This window comes from Pundamilia nyererei, unplaced genomic scaffold (assembly GCF_000239375.1).
Source record: "Pundamilia nyererei isolate P.nyererei 1_Seehausen unplaced genomic scaffold, PunNye1.0 scaffold00002, whole genome shotgun sequence".
Classification (NCBI taxonomy): domain Eukaryota; kingdom Metazoa; phylum Chordata; class Actinopteri; order Cichliformes; family Cichlidae; genus Pundamilia; species Pundamilia nyererei.
This window is the reverse complement of record NW_005187403.1, coordinates 7,336,214-7,354,210: the sequence shown is the minus strand read 5'-3', so window position 1 is coordinate 7,354,210 and position 17,997 is coordinate 7,336,214. Positions and strand designations below refer to the sequence as shown.

At 40.5% G+C, this 17,997-nt stretch overlaps 1 protein-coding gene across 1 annotated transcript in view; it reads right to left on the bottom strand.

Annotated features, from left to right (window-relative positions):
* The window catches only part of hcn1 (hyperpolarization activated cyclic nucleotide-gated potassium channel 1), a 67,850-nt gene that overhangs the window by 27,611 nt on the left and 22,242 nt on the right, over positions 1–17,997 (bottom strand). Inside the window, exon 3 of the mRNA XM_005720352.1 lies at positions 9,527–9,688. Coding sequence (XP_005720409.1) covers positions 9,527–9,688 — 162 coding nt within the window. The remainder of the gene's footprint in view (positions 1–9,526; positions 9,689–17,997) is intronic.

Sequence of the window (17,997 nt, the reverse complement as noted above, 5' to 3'; positions counted from 1 at the left end):
TGTGTGTGTGTGTGTGTGTGTGTGTGTGTGTGTGTGTGTGTGTGTGTGTGTGTGTGTGTGTGTGTGTGTGTGTTAAACCATTGAAATATTACCTTTAGGTTCAAATATTCTATCCATTCATTCATCCATCCATCCATCCACCTAACTCCTCATCCCACTTAGGGATGTAGGAAGCTGGTGCCATCCCAGCTGCGAAAGCTGTGGCAGGTCAGCAGTCCATGACAGGGATCGTGGCTTTCATTGTACTGGAAATATCTGCAGCTAGCATTTCAGCACAAGCACCCGTCCACTGTAGCACACAACACATACACACAATAATGTATTTCCACACAGAGAACAAAGTCACCCAACCATATACCTGGAACTAATGCAGTTTGGGTCCTAGATGTTCTTTCACACGTGTATATTTCACATGGTGGGTGAGTGTTTATTCAGCAACGACGGGCTGTGTTTGTGTTGACATATTTGTATGCATGGAAAAACAGAGGCATGGTTTTGCCAGATGATATCACAAAGTCCGAGATGACTCACTGCACCTTTTGCTGTTTTTCTCTGCATGAATCTGTCGCACAAGTAAACTGCTCCAGCAAAGAAATCTCTGCAGTGCTTTGGGCATTAAGGGCCTGGGGACTAACCTCACAGTTTCTGTCTGTTCAACTTCGCTGTCCATCCTTATTTCCCATCAATGTTTGTACATAAACCTCTCCAAAATAGCAGAATTAGCTTTATCATCCCCTTGCTTACATTAATCCGCCTACCTAATCAGATTGAAACAGTGGTCTATCACTTGTAACGCACAATTAATTAGGAGTCAAACAATCATGAATGACCTGTAGACAATTTGTAAAATGAATAAAAATGTTTCTTCATATGAGGCAAACTGACCAGCTGAGCTCACATTTATTATATCACGAGGTATAATAACTGCGAATATTTCCTTCTCCCATGTCCAAAGACATATAATAATGAGCAAATAACTCAGGCAGTCAAACGTGGCATTAAATTTATTCCACAGCTGCTTTGTGGAATATACTGATAACATTGGTAAGTTGGCTCTGACAGTGCAGTGTCAGTGAATCTTTAATAAAAAATAAAAAAAAGCATGGATCACATGACCAACTTTAGTGATTCCTTAAGCCAAATTTTCACTCTTTCTTTATCTTAAACAGACTGATAGAGACTGAATTGTTCAGAAGTAGCTCAATTCTGAGTTGACATTTCACTGTAACATTAAAGCAGTGGGGATAATAGCTGCGTGCTTGGGGCACTGCAGGTTATGGAGCTTGTTATGAAGGATTATTGTGAGTCCTCCAAATGTGGAACTGATCATCACGATCGTTTCCAGCTGCCCATTGTTACGATTTGACATCTGGGAGACACAGAAGCAAAATATCCAAAGGCGGCTTTACCAGGCAGAGGCAGAGAGAAAATTCTCTCCTAACAAATGGAGCAAAGCCCACAAGTTAGTTCAGGCAGTCAGGCTTTAGCCGAACTGCGTCATACACACTCCTCGTTCTCCTCGTGTCGTACACCAAACACAACCTGCCAATTTGCTGGTCTATCTAAGCTGCAAAATTTCCCATCTCTCCCTCTGACACGTCAGTGCTGCTGCAGCCCTGCATCGCTGTCTGCTGTCTCAACCCCTCCATTACCCCAGCATCCCAGCAACCACCTTGTAAGCTGCCCCCCGTTTCTATACGTGACATATTTACGGGAAGTGATGAGCTCGGATCCCAGACGCCAAACTCTATTATGTTCTGCTGCTGTGATAAATAATATCAAACATGAGCTGTCTCACTGAAGTGATACTGTGGTAATGATGTCTGCAAAGTGGACTTTACAGGAGCTTTTTATCGAACATAACAAAACCAACAGCATCACCGCTTTTCACTTCGCTGTTCTTCACTCACTGCTGTTCCTCAGTGTGATTGCTTAAATTTGCATTTTGACTGCCATCACGGCATGTGAGTCACAGCTCTGGGGCAGTGCGCTATGATTACAGCAGGCACTCATGCTCAGCACCCATTTTTTTGTCTGATTAGGTTGGTCACAAAAGGACAGATACATGCACACTTTTATCTAATGCATAAAGAGTGATGAGAACTAGAAATCTCCAGGGCTGGTTCTGTACAGCCTTCCTTTGGGAAGAGTGAGTCATTTCACTCTCAGTGCAGAAAAAGCAGTTTCTAGTTGCTTTCCTATAGTTCACAATGTACAGCCCCCTTGATATAGATTTTGCCAACACAACAAATGTATTCATTTCCTCTAACATTATTCTAAATATAATTAAGCTCTGTTTTTTAGCAGGAAAACACATCAGACACTGCATATTCATCTTTCAGCAGCCCCGTAAGAACAGCAGCGCAGGTTCAGACTTCATTACCACACACATTAAAGCGATCCCAATTCCGCACTATTGTTTAAGCACCAGCAACTTCAAAGTATCTATAATTTAACTGTGCTCGTTGTTTTGACAGCACGCTCGTGCATTTTAACCGCTTGCTTGCATTTTAATTAATTAGTCACAGAATCAGCAGTCCTCTCTCTCAAGATGAAACCGGCTACGTGACCAGGAAGGCGGCTGATGATTCACCATTATCCTCGTGTTCAGTGCGACCCAGAGGCTTTGGTTGTTGTTGATACTGACAAACTATGAGACTAACAGGATGTAATGCCTTGCTGCAAAGAACACAATTTCGCAAAAAAAAGAGAACAGTCCGAGGACAAATGACAGCAATTAAACTTATTTTTCATCTGGACTCCCAAAGATTTGCACTGATACTTAGTTTCACTGCAGCACAAATTATACTCAATAGAGTGTGTAGCAAGATCTGGTTGCCCTGTAAATATGTTTTAGTTTTATTTAACATTTTATTTTTTTTGTTTGCGCCTGTGCGTGTCTGCAGAGAAAATAAGTGAATGAGCAAATTTGCCTCAACTGATTAATTTAATCACTGATTAACTCCCTAAACCCAACAAACAGTCCTTGAATGGCAAAAAAAAAAAAGCAATGCGCAATATTCATTTTTCAATTGCATAATCAAACTGCAAGCTGTTCTCCCTGGGAGCGCACAGAAGGCACGGCGGCCTTTAAACACAGATGACAGAGTAAAGGGATGTGCAGGCCTGCATCGACACCAAAAAAAGCGCGCCCAGTGATGTATCTCACTGTGTGCGTTGTCATTGTCTCGTGAGCTTTTATGTTCATCAACTGTAGCAGTACTAATGGACTTCATCTCTCTACAGAAGTTTCTTTATGCACTGGCACCAGTAATGTGGCCCGAGACATATCTTCAGATTCATCTGTGTGTAACTCTGTTTGCTCCTTTCTTGTAAACGCACAATCACTTCAAAGGTTTGAGGGAATTTCCTCATATTTTGGCATTTTGGCAAACTTTAACTTCAGCTCAACCAATCAGATATGTGGTAGTCAAGGGTCAAGGTCACTGTGGCAAGAAAAAAAACATGTTTTTAACCGTGAAGCCACAATTCAAATGCTAATCATGACCATATTCTATATAACAGTCAAATAGTATGAAATTATGAAGTGATAAGCTGAGAGGGTCTGCTGTGGCGACCCCTAGAGGCAGCAGCTGAAAGAAGAGGCAGCAGATTATTATATCTAATAGGTCAAAGATCAATTCTGGACAATCATGGATCTAAAGTGCAACTTTACTGACTGGCAGTGGTACACGTGCCATTTCTTTTCTTCTTTCTTTTTTAACATTTTCGTGGCAGAAGTCTTCTCAGAGGTTACAGACAAAAAAGCCTTTGGATATCTGAAACTTGGCAATATTTGGCATTCTTGCTTAAACTGGGAACTATTAACCAATTATCAAGATAGTTCCAATTTATAAATGTCTGCTTTTGCGATTTTCCACCCAATCTTTACAATGAATGAGGTACGGTGATTTTTCTTTGTCTTCTCACAAGGCTCTCCTCACAACAGAACTTTATTTTTTAAGATCCCACAACAGCCTCTGAAAGCTCAGCAGCTGTGGTCCAAATACCCTCACACAAGCTTGATTAAACTATCCTACTGTATCAGTTGACAAATAGCACACAATTCTTTCAGCGAACAAAAAATGATTACCAACGAGAGCCAAAAAAATAATCCAAAAACAAGCTGTTCGCATAGGGACTGAAGCAGTCTTGCATTTTCCTTCCATAAGCCCCATGTGTATGTTGAGGGGAAGTGTGATGTGAAAGAAGGGAAGAGGGTGACACGTCTGATTAATTCATAAATTCAGGACTGAGCCCGCCTTTTGAAAGTGACTCATTCAGGGAGATTGAGAAGAAATGGAAGGAAATGAAGTGGGTGGTCCATGGATAAAAGGAGCCAGGAAGGGTGACTGATACTGAAGGGCAGTTGTGCATGGTTAGCCAGGCGTTTCTGTCCTTTTTTCCCTTTTCCCCCTTGTGTCTACCTACAGTATATCCACCTGTCTTTTGGCCTCTAGCTCTCTCTGAGACAGGAGCCCTCAGCAGGGCTACTGCTGTCTCTCTCTTGATATGAGCTTGGCCAGGAACAGTAGGCACACACATACACTCACAAATGCTCCACCACATGCATCTTTAAGCTGTACAACAGCCTATCCAATACCACAGCCCACCACCTTCCAACATGAGCCAACATAGTGACAGCAGCATTATCTTGTTTGGTGATTAAGTAAATGCAGCCTCTAAAGAGTAAGAAGCTACTCTCAGACCATTAGTCAGGAAGATAACAGGCCTAGACTGTGCACAGCACCACTCAGCAGTATCTGCAGCCCTTGTTGCCCTCACTCTTCTACTCACAGCTGGAGACTGAAAGCACGGAGCCAACAACAGAAAAAAATATGATGCAATATATGGCTTTAAAGCTCTCCTTTTTTGGACAGAGACAAAGACAAACCTCTTGATGACAACGTTTAACTGTATTGTTTATTTATACCTGCAGCAAACACAGCAAACGGAGGAAAAGATACCTTATCCTGATTTTCAACTTGTGAATGCTAATGCATTGCGATGGTGTGAGAAGAGGAATCCCATATGCGAGCTGGCCTTATCACTTTGGATTTGCCAGACAGCAGTCAGTGCACAGGCTTGCACTTCTGCACAGATCCACAGGGAAGAGATTCTGCAAATTGCCCATTCTGCCACATCACCATCAGTAACACTATGCTAGCTGCTCATGTGCAGATATCTACAGTACCACTGGCTTAAACAGATTTTACCTCTAAAATGCCTCGTGGTTTTCTTTGTGAGTTATTTTTAGGATCGCCCCCTCATAAAACAGAGAAGAAAAAAATCTTAAAGCTATCCAGAAAATTATGAACTTTGAACTTAAATCCAAATATACTTCCACAGTTTCACGTTCTTTGTGGCTTTCTGTCATTGGAGTGTGCATAGCCTTCCCTTCTAAGATTTCAGCATTCTTAGCCTTGTCGTTTAGAAATTTGACAAAGAGTAACAATTATCATGTGTAGGACGCCTGCTTTTGGTTAAATGTAAAAGCAAACATAATACTGGCACTCACTGATGAACTCACATGCTCCTTAATGTTTTTTTAAAGGGCAAGATGAATTTGGTTCAGCTGTAAGCGGCTCAGCGGGATAAAAATTGCCCTCATTACTTACAGACAAATACATATTTGATGACCCAAACTAGATTTGCAAATTTGTATGAATTTGTAAATAATTTGTAAATAATATACAGCACTGTGCAGAATTCAGACGACCCCTTTATTTCTTTATAATTTGTTTCTTTAAAAGTGCTCTTCGACAATAGGTCTCCACGCTTTGGAGACCTATTGTCTCCAAAACTGCTTTTTCTCTGAGTATTTGTGCATGGCCATTTTAAAGCGATTTTTCCATTTGTTCTGTTTGTTAAGCCATCTGAGACTGACTGCAAGAGGAGGTCAGGAGAGAGGTACAACAGTGGTGTTGGAGATCTGATGGAAGCGATGGAATTAATGCAGAAAAGTACCATCAGATTTTGAGCTTGTTTGCAATATCATGCATAAAGCATCTGATTGACAGTGGCTTCATTTATAGAAAGACAATGATCCCAAACACGGTGCTGATACAGTATAAAAGCATATCAGGATGGGAAAACACACGATGGATTGGTCTCCCTAGAGCTCAGACATTACTGAAGCAGTGTGGGATCATCATAACAGAGAACAGAACAAGAAGGTAGTTAATATCCAAAGAAGAGCTTCAAGAAGCCTGGATATCTATTCCTGAAGAAATATCAAGAAAGCTGCCTGAGAGAGTTTAGGATGTGTCAATTCACCAGCAAGTAGCTAACCCATCAGAGAAAGTGTAAAACAAACATACAAAGCCATCTTTGCAATGTTTTAGCTACATACAAGTGAATACAGCTTGGAGAAAGGGTTTCGTGTCATAACAGCTCACCCACAGGCTTCTAGCACTGATTTATGCCTTATTTGTTTTAGAGGCAATTTTTGCAGGCTGCAGCTATAGCCACACGGGGGGCACCAAATTAGGCTTGTACACCATCTCCCTTTGATATTGATTTGCATAGAAGGAGGATGTACCAGCTTTATTCTCAGTAAGATCAGCAACACGCAGCGTGCATGCAAGGAGATGTTTATCATTAAGTTTTACAGCGACAAGTAATTATGAACCCAGAGTGTTGCTGTTTAAAAGGAAGTTTAAGAATCTGGGTTACTGAGGAGATGTTCGCCCGTAGTTACCATTAACAAGGATGAATTGTGACAGTTCTGTGGGAAATTACATCAGTGCAAATTCCTTTGGTGCGAACAGAGATGGATAATGTCTGTTTGGATGAATAACACATGCTAGCTGGTATCAAACGCACTTGGGCAACTCCTTGCCTCCAAGTAAAGATGAGAGCTGTGACGTTTATAAAAGCTGACATTTGCACCTCCGGTATGATGCCTCTAAACAGTTCGTGCGCTCGTGCAGCACAGAAATGTTTGTCACAGAAAGAGGGAGAGGAGATGGCAAAAGAGCTCCGCGGGGGAGTATTTACAATCAGCATTACCCAGGAGGTCCGCACGCGCTCACATCAGTCCAAAACGGGCAAGCACAGTCCGCTTGACCTCAACTCAAGAGGAGAAGAGGGAAGATGAAAGATACAGAAAAAGTCCAAACGAGGGGACAGTCCCCAAAGAAATCAAACATAAGCTGTGTTGACACTGTCCAGTTGTCCAGCTTTCTACTGTACACAGGGGACACACTGGCTTACATTTTTCATACACTGATACACGTAACTAGAAAGATTACGTCAGCGTGTATATTGTGAATTTTCACCTAGGGCCGCAAGACACTCCACAATCACCACTCACTCTACTGTTACATTTACAGTCACAATCAGTAATACAAAAAACAGTAATACACAAAGTAGCGTGTAACATTATGCTACATTTTTACAGTCGTGAAAAGGAAAGCTTTCATTGCTGCGAAAATCACTTGAAGTGCAGCAATAACTTGAAGTGATTGTTTCCGTATGGCTTTGTTAGTCTCTCGCATCGCTGTGGAGGATATTTGGCCCATGCTCCTTAATGACGTTGTTTCAGTTCATTGAGGTTTGCATGTATTTGTTTATGCAACATAAACAAATACAGCAACCATGCTTGCTGTATTCCCTGTCCCTGGTTTAAACTGGTTGCAGGATGACGGCAATAACCAGACTGTGAGAAATACAGATCAGATCGTTGCAAAGAAGAAATGAAATACATGTGTCTTTTTTTATTCGTTTGTTTTTTAACAATGACAGCTAATATGTTTAACACGTGTTAGTGAACACAAAGTATTTTCCACATACAGAGACAAGTATTACTGGGGATATTTAAAAAGCAAACAAACAAAAAAAACAGCAACCTTTTTTAGTTATTTACTGTTTTGTACATCCAATTTGTATTTCATATGTGGGATGGTAATCTTAACACATAGGACTCTTACAATGACATATAGTGTCCCTGTCCTGTCTCTGATATTAGTCTGACAAATACAGAAATTCTCGTCTTTTCATCTGAAGCTGAATAGCTGGGTAGGATAGGTCTTAATAAGAAAGACTTAAAAGGAAGAGGAAGCGGTTTTGAGTGACACTTAAGATGAGATATTTTGTGTTATTGTGATAGGATAATAGTTATATTAATTCTCAAAGAGAAACTTTCTATTACTAGGAGGGCTAACAATGATGTTGAGGTGACATTAAAGATGCCACTGCTGCAACTTTCACTTTGAACCTATTTTGGAACTATAACATGACCAGACATTGTGAAAAGACCACCAGCTGACGATTAATAATACTACTACTACCACTACTAATAATAATACATTTCATTTAAAAATAGCACCTTTCAGAGCACCCAAGGACACTGTACAACAAATACACAATATACACAATAATAAGAGTAACAGATAAAAGTTAAAAGCATGCAGAGGTTTAAACATAAGCAATTTTAAACAGGTGAGTTTTAAGGGTGGACTTAAAAAAAACACCTTATTCAAGGTATTGCAATAGCTTGAAGTCTAGACTTCAAGCTATTGCAATAGCTTGAATCCTTTCTTTTTCAGCCATTCTGTTGTAGTTGGTGCTTTGCATGGACAGATGGCATCACATCTGACTCTAGAATACTTTTGGTATACAAAGGACTTCACAGTCAACTCAGTGACTGGAGGATACCCAGGTCCTGTAGCTGCAAAACAAGCCCAAACCATCACTCTTTCACCACCGTGCCTGACAATTGGTATGAGGTGTTTGAGCTGATGTGCTGTGTTTGGCTTTACAACAAATATGGCGCTGTGCATTATCAAACATCTTTCACCTTGTCTTGATAAGATGAAGCTTTGCAAACCTAAGCCATACTGCCGTGTTCTTTTTAGAGACAAGAAGCTTCCTCCTGGCAACTTTTACCATGCTAACTGAGGCCTGTGGAGTTTACTTACCTAGTGAAGCAGTAAAGGTGTGCTGAGGTTTTCACAGGACTGTGAAAACTTTATTTTTCACATGACTGTTTATAAAGTCTATGGGTGGTAATTTAAAGAAATACCAAAGAGGCCAAATCACTGTCAAAAAAGACTAATGTTTCGCTTTGCTGCCCATTTTTTTTAACAATGTTTTGCTTTATTTCTATAATCTCTCTCTGTTACAATCTAATGTAATTTTAGGACTAACTAGAGCTGTGCTACAAAAATCTGCAAAAATATATTTGTGTCTCTGTCCTCATGTTGTTTACATGCATAATAAAACAGAGTGCTATCTACCAGCATGATGTTGCAAGTGTATTTTAACGGGGAAAAACAAGGTGGACACATTTCAGTGCTACGAGAAAAGGCCCTTTCAACAAACCTCTGCACTTTTAAATTGTTAGCTGGCTGCATCTGATCACATCTGTTCATTTATGGTTTTGATTAAAAAATAAGATTTAGAAAACTGCTGTATAGGAATGAGATTGTTTCCATAGGCTTGTCTACAGCGAGTCTGCTGTACATCTTTTATACAGTAAAAATCCAAAAATAACAAACAAAAGAGAAGAGTGTGTAATACTTACAACCATACCGTTTAGGGACACCCAGCAGTCAGGGGGGAAGTCTTGGAGCAGAGGCACCAGATACTGCAGACAGCCATCCCAGTGACACAGAAGCAGCATCATACCTATCAAATTAAATATTCTTACCACTGCACTAGCCAGGTCATAGGTCATATGGAAAATCTGCCAAAGAGAAAGACAGAAGAAGGGAGAGATAGAGACCTCATCAGCATCTGCTTGGTTGTGCGAAAGCATTTATTCAAATTCTGACATTCGTAAGCCAAATGCAAGCACGGCATTATGAAGAAATATAAACTTCAGTAAGCAACACAGACACAGCGGCCCAGATTTAGATCTGTAAGAGTCTCAAACGTTGGATGCACTGGTATTTCAGGGACACAAAAAGATTAAAAAAAAAGATTAAAAACACTTAAAACGCTCACAAAAGTACAAAGTCACCTTTGAAGCTGAGGGCACAGTGTGCCTGTCTGTCCTCCAAAGTGTTTGGGTGCCTCAGCGTCTGTGTGTGCCTGCACGCGTGTGTGCGCATGTATCTCTGCACTCACAGATGTTGAGCTGCTCATAACTGAACACGGCTGCTTTCCAAAAACAATAACCTGACCAGTAGAGGAGACACATAGAGCTAGAGTAGGTAGCACAGAGCAAGTGAAGTGAATGATGAGGGGAAGTGCAAACTTCTGGAATAATTAGCCCGTAAGTGTGTTTCAATGCTGTGAGCTGGAAAAGGTGTCGGTGCTGGTGTGGCTGTTTAATCAGAGCCCGAAAGTTTCAGAATAGAAAGTCATCAGCGGGGTGAGTAAGCATGTCTGCGGCGCAAAGCGGTTTCATTTACGTCGGATCTGGCCGAAGAGAATTGACTCACGCCTGGTTGGCTGTGGCTTTAATTCAGAGTTTCTCATTAGCATCAGAAACCCATTACTTATTTCCAGGTTAGTTATTCCATAATCTTCCTCACACCGAAGCTCAATCTCTCCTCCCGCCAGCCCCCTGGTTCGTTTTGCATAATAAACCTGCCCCATTCGCCAGTTTGTTGAATTGAGACATTTCAGGTAATTACCATCTATTTTAAGTTCATGTCTTTCCATTCCCCATACATTACCTGTTCTACCTATTATACATATAAACGCAATTTAGTCGCTTCGCTTTTGTTTTTTAAATGAGAACTGATGAACTTTTTGTTTTTGGGGTTTCCTTTTACTGACAAATGTTTACATTTGTATATAATACAAGAAATCAAGGATTTTCAGGTAAGTAAACATATATGTACAACACACACCAGTATCTTTATCTCTATATCTAAAACCTTGGTCATTTATGGTCTTTTTCTGTCCTTGTGTGCACCTAAACACTAACAAAAACACTACTACTACTGCATATAATTTAGTTCCAAATAAGCCCAAATAAGATCTGCAAGAGCATGGACTTCAGGCTGTGCTGATATGCACCAGTTTTGCCATTTGTATGCAAAATCATCTGTTAAACCCCCACCACCACCAAACCCCAGGTGTTTTAGAGGCTCTTTTAATCTTCCTCTCTCCACCCCGGTCTATTGTGAGTGCCCTGTAACCTTTCTGAATAAAGGACAGTGTCCGCACACAGAACAGAGGAGAGAACAAGAGGCTGAGCTGGTGCTCAGATCCCTCTATGGTTCAACTCATCCATGGGGAGATATAGTGCACTGCCATGAAAGGCTAAAATTAGCCACTAGCTTACAGGACGGCTGTCTCAGTGCACCCAGTGTCTCTTCTGCTGCCTATATCCGTACTCTTATTTTAGCAGAATTCGCTCTCCCTCTGTTATGTGCGCATGCATATTTACATATAGCCTGATGACATAATAAGGAAAGCGACAGAGCATAAGGTAGCCGTGAAGTGATAAAGGTATCTATTTCTGGAGGTGCATGCTCCTGAAGGATTGCAACAAGACTAGAAAACAGGAAGTAGTGGGCTCTGTTTGAATTGCAAATGACTCATAGGCAGAAATAGGAAAAGGCTGATCACTCTGTCTCCACTTTCTTTTTTCAGTTAATACATAAGCAAAAGAGTGAAAAATAAGGATGAAGTTTTTTGGGTACATTTCTATGACGCACGAGGGTTACAGGGAGGTCTCACAAATTCCCAGGGACCGTCTCACTTTGCTGGGAAGCCTCTGTGACCTTTGGGTCATGCTGAGTCAGAGAGGCCAGAGAGGAAATGATGTAGATGCTCATTAACACAATGTGGAGTTTATTTGGGTTTGCATTGCAGCGGCATCACTTTGAAAAGCCTGCAAGCAGCAGGAGGTAGCCACAAGGCAGGAGTGGGGTTTTTTTGTTTTGTTTTTTTCAAATAGGGTTTTAAAGAAGAGGCTGCAGGTGTAGATCGCTGGTCAGGTCACCAGCTTACAAAGGATAACCTTCACTGTGATGTGCAGATATGTAAGGATAAATTTGAACTGTGTGAGATGGTTCACTGAAGCGCACTCTGCTAATACAAGCACAATGTCTCCATATTGCCTTTACAGAGTGTTTCTCATAATTAAAGCATTTGCACATACTCGATCATCCAACTTCTCTTTTGAGAATTAACTGTGTTGGACAGCCTCTTTCTTTCTTTTTTTTGTGGTAATCTGTTGTTTCATCTCACTGTAAGGCTTCTAAGAAAACATGAATTGTATCAAATTGGGCAAAGGAAGGAATGCGGAGAGTGTAGGTCCGAACGTACGTCTGTTTGACTCAAGCAGACAAAGAAAACACACAACTTGCAAAGCTTTCATGTAGCACACAGCTGGCCCCTTGCTCAGGATATGTGTCACAGCTAAGAACCATGCGCTTCAATTTGCTAATATGCACCTACTCGATCACCCATCAGCAACGTTCTGTTTCGTGCAGTCAGCAGTGTGTCTGAGCATCCCGCTGATGGAGAGGAATGATTAATATATGCCTGTGTTCTGTTCAACGTTTACTGTAAGGGAAATCAATCTAGATCTAAAAATAAAAGTAACAGAGTTCTGACAACAGCTGAACAGCTGGTCAAATAAATAAAAAAGTGACTACTGCTGAGGACTTTACTGTATGGCACGAGTTATAAAATGTACTATGCAATCGTTTATCATTGTGGCAAGAAGCAAATTGATCCTTTTACTAAACTCTTTAAAAATGCTTCAACTTTTGTCAGACCAGCATTTAAAAAGTCATAATTTCTTCTTAATTTTGATAAATCAGCCAGTGCAGAGTGGTTACAGATTTTTAGCTCAAGGCTCAGTGTCTGCCATTTAAGAGATAAGTCTGTTTTCACAAAGACTCGAAGCCTATAGTGTAGGTTTGTTTTCAGTACTGGCCATTTATTTCTATTTTGTTTGTGTCTTGCCCTGCTAGAGGTTTTTTCCTGTTAAAAGAGAGGTTTTTTTTCCCCACTTCCGCCAAGTGGCTGCTCATAAGGTGTCCTCTGATTGTTCATGTTTTCCCTCCATTATTGTAGGGTCTTTACCTTACAATCTAAAGTTCTGATTTGGCACTATATAAATAAAATTTAACTGAATGTAAAATGTTTGAAAAATGTTGCTCCAATAGCAACATTAATATAAAGTTTATTCTGTGGTTTAAGACAGTTTTTGCAGTTCGGTGGCAGTGAATCGCTCTGAGATAAACATTTGAAACCAAATTTAGACTCAAATCTGTCATATGACAGATCCGAGTTCATTTTGAGCAACTATAACGTTTTCATAAACCTCGTGCACAGGAAAGGTAGAGCTGACACAGAGCCAAAAGCATATCCAATGCTCTTGTTTGGCTTTGGCAAAATATAGGCTTGGAATTAAATGCATCAAGCTCAAATTTGACTGGGAATTAGGGCATAGGTCAGCATAATCCTGTAATACATTGGAGAAAAACAGCCAAGTTTTGATATGATAGTGATAGAAAGTCACACGCTAGCTCTGTCAAGCCAGTAGGTCGCTCATGCACTTGGTCTTTCCGCATCCTTTTGATGGGTTGTTAGAACAGAGCAGAGAACATTTTGAAACTTTGCAGGTAAAGCAGCATGCTGATACATAATACTGCAGGGATTAAAATTCAAATCAATGTTGCCCACAAGGTATGGCACGAAGAGTTTTTGCTTATACAACTGCGAGCTGTCTGGTGGATGTATGCACTGTAGGCAGACATTTTGAATCCTATGCACAGAGAAGAGAGCATGCAAGAGAATTACTCATCACCAAGCATCAAGCTGTGGGCCTGAAACATGCAATTACAAACTGTTCTTTATGCATCTTCAAATTGGACATGAGTGACCTCTGTTTGAGGTTAGCAAGGATTAGCATGGGACTAATTTGAGGAGATTAAATCCACCACTGGCTATTAGATTGAAGGATAACAAAACTGCTTCCAGGAAAATCTGGAATTCTCCTGCTTAGCATCATCTTGTAAATCTCCTGCTGGCTCTCTTTTGGTTTTGCTTAATCACGAAATTACAGTTGAACTTGGATTCTAAAAAATCATACCGGGACGTAATGAGAATTCACTGGGAATTTGCAAGTTTCCTGTTTTCTTTTACTGCCTTTCCTCCTCTGAAGGCTAAAAAGCTTTTGCCCGCTGTACTTGGTCTACTTCAAAAAAGGCAACAGCATGTAAGGCTAAATGAGCAACATTCTATATTTTCTATGGCAAAAAAACATTTCAATGCCGGTCTGTCTCTTTCTGAAAGAAAAGCAGCCTGCTGGAAGTAATCATAAATCCCATCACTGAAATGTGCAATGTGTAATCACATTGGTGTAAGTATAGTTCAGCAATAAATAAATATAAACAGAGCTGGCATTATTTCAGAGCTTCAGGCAACATACTGTATGTGCTGGGACGCTAATCAGTCAGCAGATCTGCTTATCATACAGACTGGGATACTGTGTAAGAGGAGAGGAAAAGCCTTTCTAGCAATGTTGTGCTTGTAACTTGGTTCTTGCCAAATCATGCGTGCAAGTACATAGGCTGCATAAAAAGCTCTGAATCTCAATGCAGAGGAACATTTAGGTAATGAGGCCCAGCAGTAATTAGGAGACAGAGACTTAATTAAGAGCCACATAGTGATCAATAGGATCTTAACACAGGCAGAAAACAAGCGATGATCTATTAATATAGTAAAGGACCCCCTAAACCATCATTGCTTCTTCATCGCAGGCTCTCATGCATGCATTTAAAACTAAAAAAATAGCAGCATTATCAGTAAAATTTATATAAACTGTTGAAGGTAAAAAGTAGCATTAAATAGAAATTCACCAAATAACCTGGTAGGTTGTTTAAGTAGTTGTTATTTCCAACTGATGCATGCAGTTCATCTCTAAGCTTTCAGTAAAGACAATAGACAAAAGATTATTAAAAAAAATCACAGCCTCAGTTACTCTTCCAGATATCGATTTAGTTGTTATGAAAACAAAATATTTTCACCATACGGACTCATCCCACACAGGCCCTGACACACTTAGAGAAGCCGAAGTGTTTCACATAAAAACAAGTCTCAAGAATCATATTGAACTGTATGATTTTAGAGCAGAACTGCAGTAATAACTGCACACGCAGACGTTTGCAGCTAAAACAGTGACACCGTGAATCAGAATTGTCTCCAATTTGAACAGGCCACTGTTATTTTTTCCTCTTCTGGAATCACAAATGTTCTCTTTTTATTCCTGTGCACCCACTCTGATATGATTTCTGCAACATATTTCATCTACCAATGCTTGAATGTACCCTCATGACCTCAGCAGATGCAAATTTCTGAGCATCAAATACAACTGCTAACGTGCCTCAAATATCACCAGTGAATGTGTGAAAGCGAAGGGCTCAAACTGGATGTGTGATATCGCAGAAGATCCTGATGCTCTTCCTCACCTCGCAGCTTAACTACCAGCCAATCAGTGGACACATTTAACTAGACAACTCTTCCCCTCGGAACTTGTCGATCACATCTTTCAGTCCAAGGAGATCTTCCTCACGGGAACGCTGCTGATCATCTGCTCTGCTTTCCATCGTTTCTGTGTCCGTCAGCATTATTCTCTTGTTCTTCCACTAAGCACATCACACTTCACCGCAAGCCGAGCTACTTTGCCCGCTGTCTCACCCGCTCTGCGTCTATTTTGGTCGTGTGAGCGTGATAACCTTAACACTTCTGTTCTGCCTTAATCTGCGCTCTACCATTCACAGATGCATTGGCAGAGGCAGCGTCCTCCGGGGCAGAAGCTCACAGACCCGCAGGGATCAAATTTATGATCTTCTCTGCGTGGACAGCATTGGTGATCCACTCTGTGTGCTAAGCCTTTTTTTTACTGTAATTATATAGACATCAGTCCCAGAGTCTGTAGGGATTCACGTATGCAGTTAATGCATGCGCATTCTTCTAGAAATTTCCTGCAGGGCTTATATTAGCCTGCTCTGCGCAGGACAGGTATGGTGCATTAGGACAACAAGTAAATGTATTTATGGATGAATGTTCTATTGATTTGTACCTGTAACCTGAGCAGTGGTAACAAAATAACATCAGCTCAGGTCTAATAAATCATGTACACAAACACAAGCAGTACTTATAGCTCGGACAGCAGCACCAGTGCATTTATAACTCAGTGCACTCGGTGCAATGAGAAAATTGCTGGGAAGTGAAAGAGGCATGTGTGGACATATTGTCCAAAACATGTTAGTGCCCTCAAGAATAACCGTTTTCCCACATGACCCATTTTTAACGTCATCTGTTCGGTTATGCAAGTCTGTTGACAGTTTCACTGCATCATTATAGGAATCATCATTACGAAGTAAGGCTGAGGGAGGGAAGAAGGAAAAAAGAAAAAAAAAAAACGAGCTGTGAGCGGACAATGAGCTGACAGAGAAGCGTGCATCTTTCACACAACAATCCCAGGCCAGAAATAAAAGAAGAAAATACTAATGCTGACATAGTATTACTCTGCTTTGACATTGACCAGGACTTTTTCTCATTCAAATTATCCCAAGGAGCAACTCTCCAGAAATGTAAGCGCACAATGCAGCAATGAAAGAAGAAGCTCAGTAGAGGAGCATTTAAACCTCATATCCTCTGTATGTATGTGCACAGCATAAAGTAGGGTTTACTGCGATTCATTTATGGGTTTTTTAACACTGTTATACAAGAACGTGGGCGGGCTTAATTTTATTAAATTGTTTTATTGCTTCAGAAAAAATAAAGTTTTTTTAAAGGAGAAACTACAAAATGATTGTGCAGTCAAATATAGTTCCTGAAAGCAGTGAAAATAGAAATATCTGAATTGACAGATCAGACTTTTAAGAAAAAATCTAATTTAGTCAAGACAATCTGAGCATCTCCGTAGATCTGCATTAATAAAGGCTAGACTGAAAAACAAAGAAAGAAAGAGGACTGCAAGTTTTTCCTTTGTGCAAATGTCACAGCAGCGCAGTGAAAGAGAGACAGAGAGAGTGCTGTAGTCTGAGTTGTGGTTGTACTAAGAAGGTAGTCAGGGAAGATTAGTGCTCATGTGAGAGCAGGAGGGATTTGACTGGATTGCACAGGGTGACCCGCTGTGCTCATGTAAATATCAGCAAGATGGACGGTATCACAGTGTGCATCGAGGTCACACCCGTCCCGATACACTTGGGGATGGAGGGGTGGAGATTGCCTGGTGATGCAATTTTAGACTGATTTTTATATATTTCTTTTTAATCATCATAATCAAAGTTGCAGCTGAAGCTTGGTTTAAAAAAATATGATGGCATTAACAGTGTGTGTCTTTTCGGGATGATTGTTTTAGGAAGAGAAAAACATAAAAGAGGAAATCAGGAAATGGAAGAGTGAATGCATACACCCTTGAGGGCAGTCTGATGTTATAATTACTCATCTGACTAGCAGTGGAGCAGCATCATACTAACTAGTTCCACATATCTCTTGACTGCATGACTACAGCTGACATGCTACATATAGTCCTGTCCATACTGTAGCCATGGATTTGTTTACCGCCATAGTGGTTCCTCCATGTATGTGCTTAGATTCACATAAACAGCTGGATTTCAGCACATGAGCACGTCATCATGACAGATGGATGAAGGGTGCTTCGCTAAGTTGATCCACCGCAACATTAGCTCTTGGGAAGTGAAACCCTAATGCCTCAGTAGTTAGTAATCAATTAATTTGCACACAAAGCATCATTACAGGATGTCTGCAATGAGTGTCGGTGCTTGCCTTTAAACAATCAAGGGATCGTTACGCTCCTCATGCAGAATCAGTCAATAACATACAGGTTTATAGTGATTGGTCAATTATTCAATAAGTTGGTTGATAAGAACGAATATTCTCAAACCATTTTGTCAATCAACCACTTATTTTTCAAGCTGAACCTTTGATGGTTCAGGTTTTGTTTTATTTTTAGTCATGAAGGCTTAGATCACAGAACAGGAATTTTTCTTTTTGTTACTTTTGTTTCTGGAGAAAATTCTCAAAAGAGCATCAAATAAAATGAACATTTTT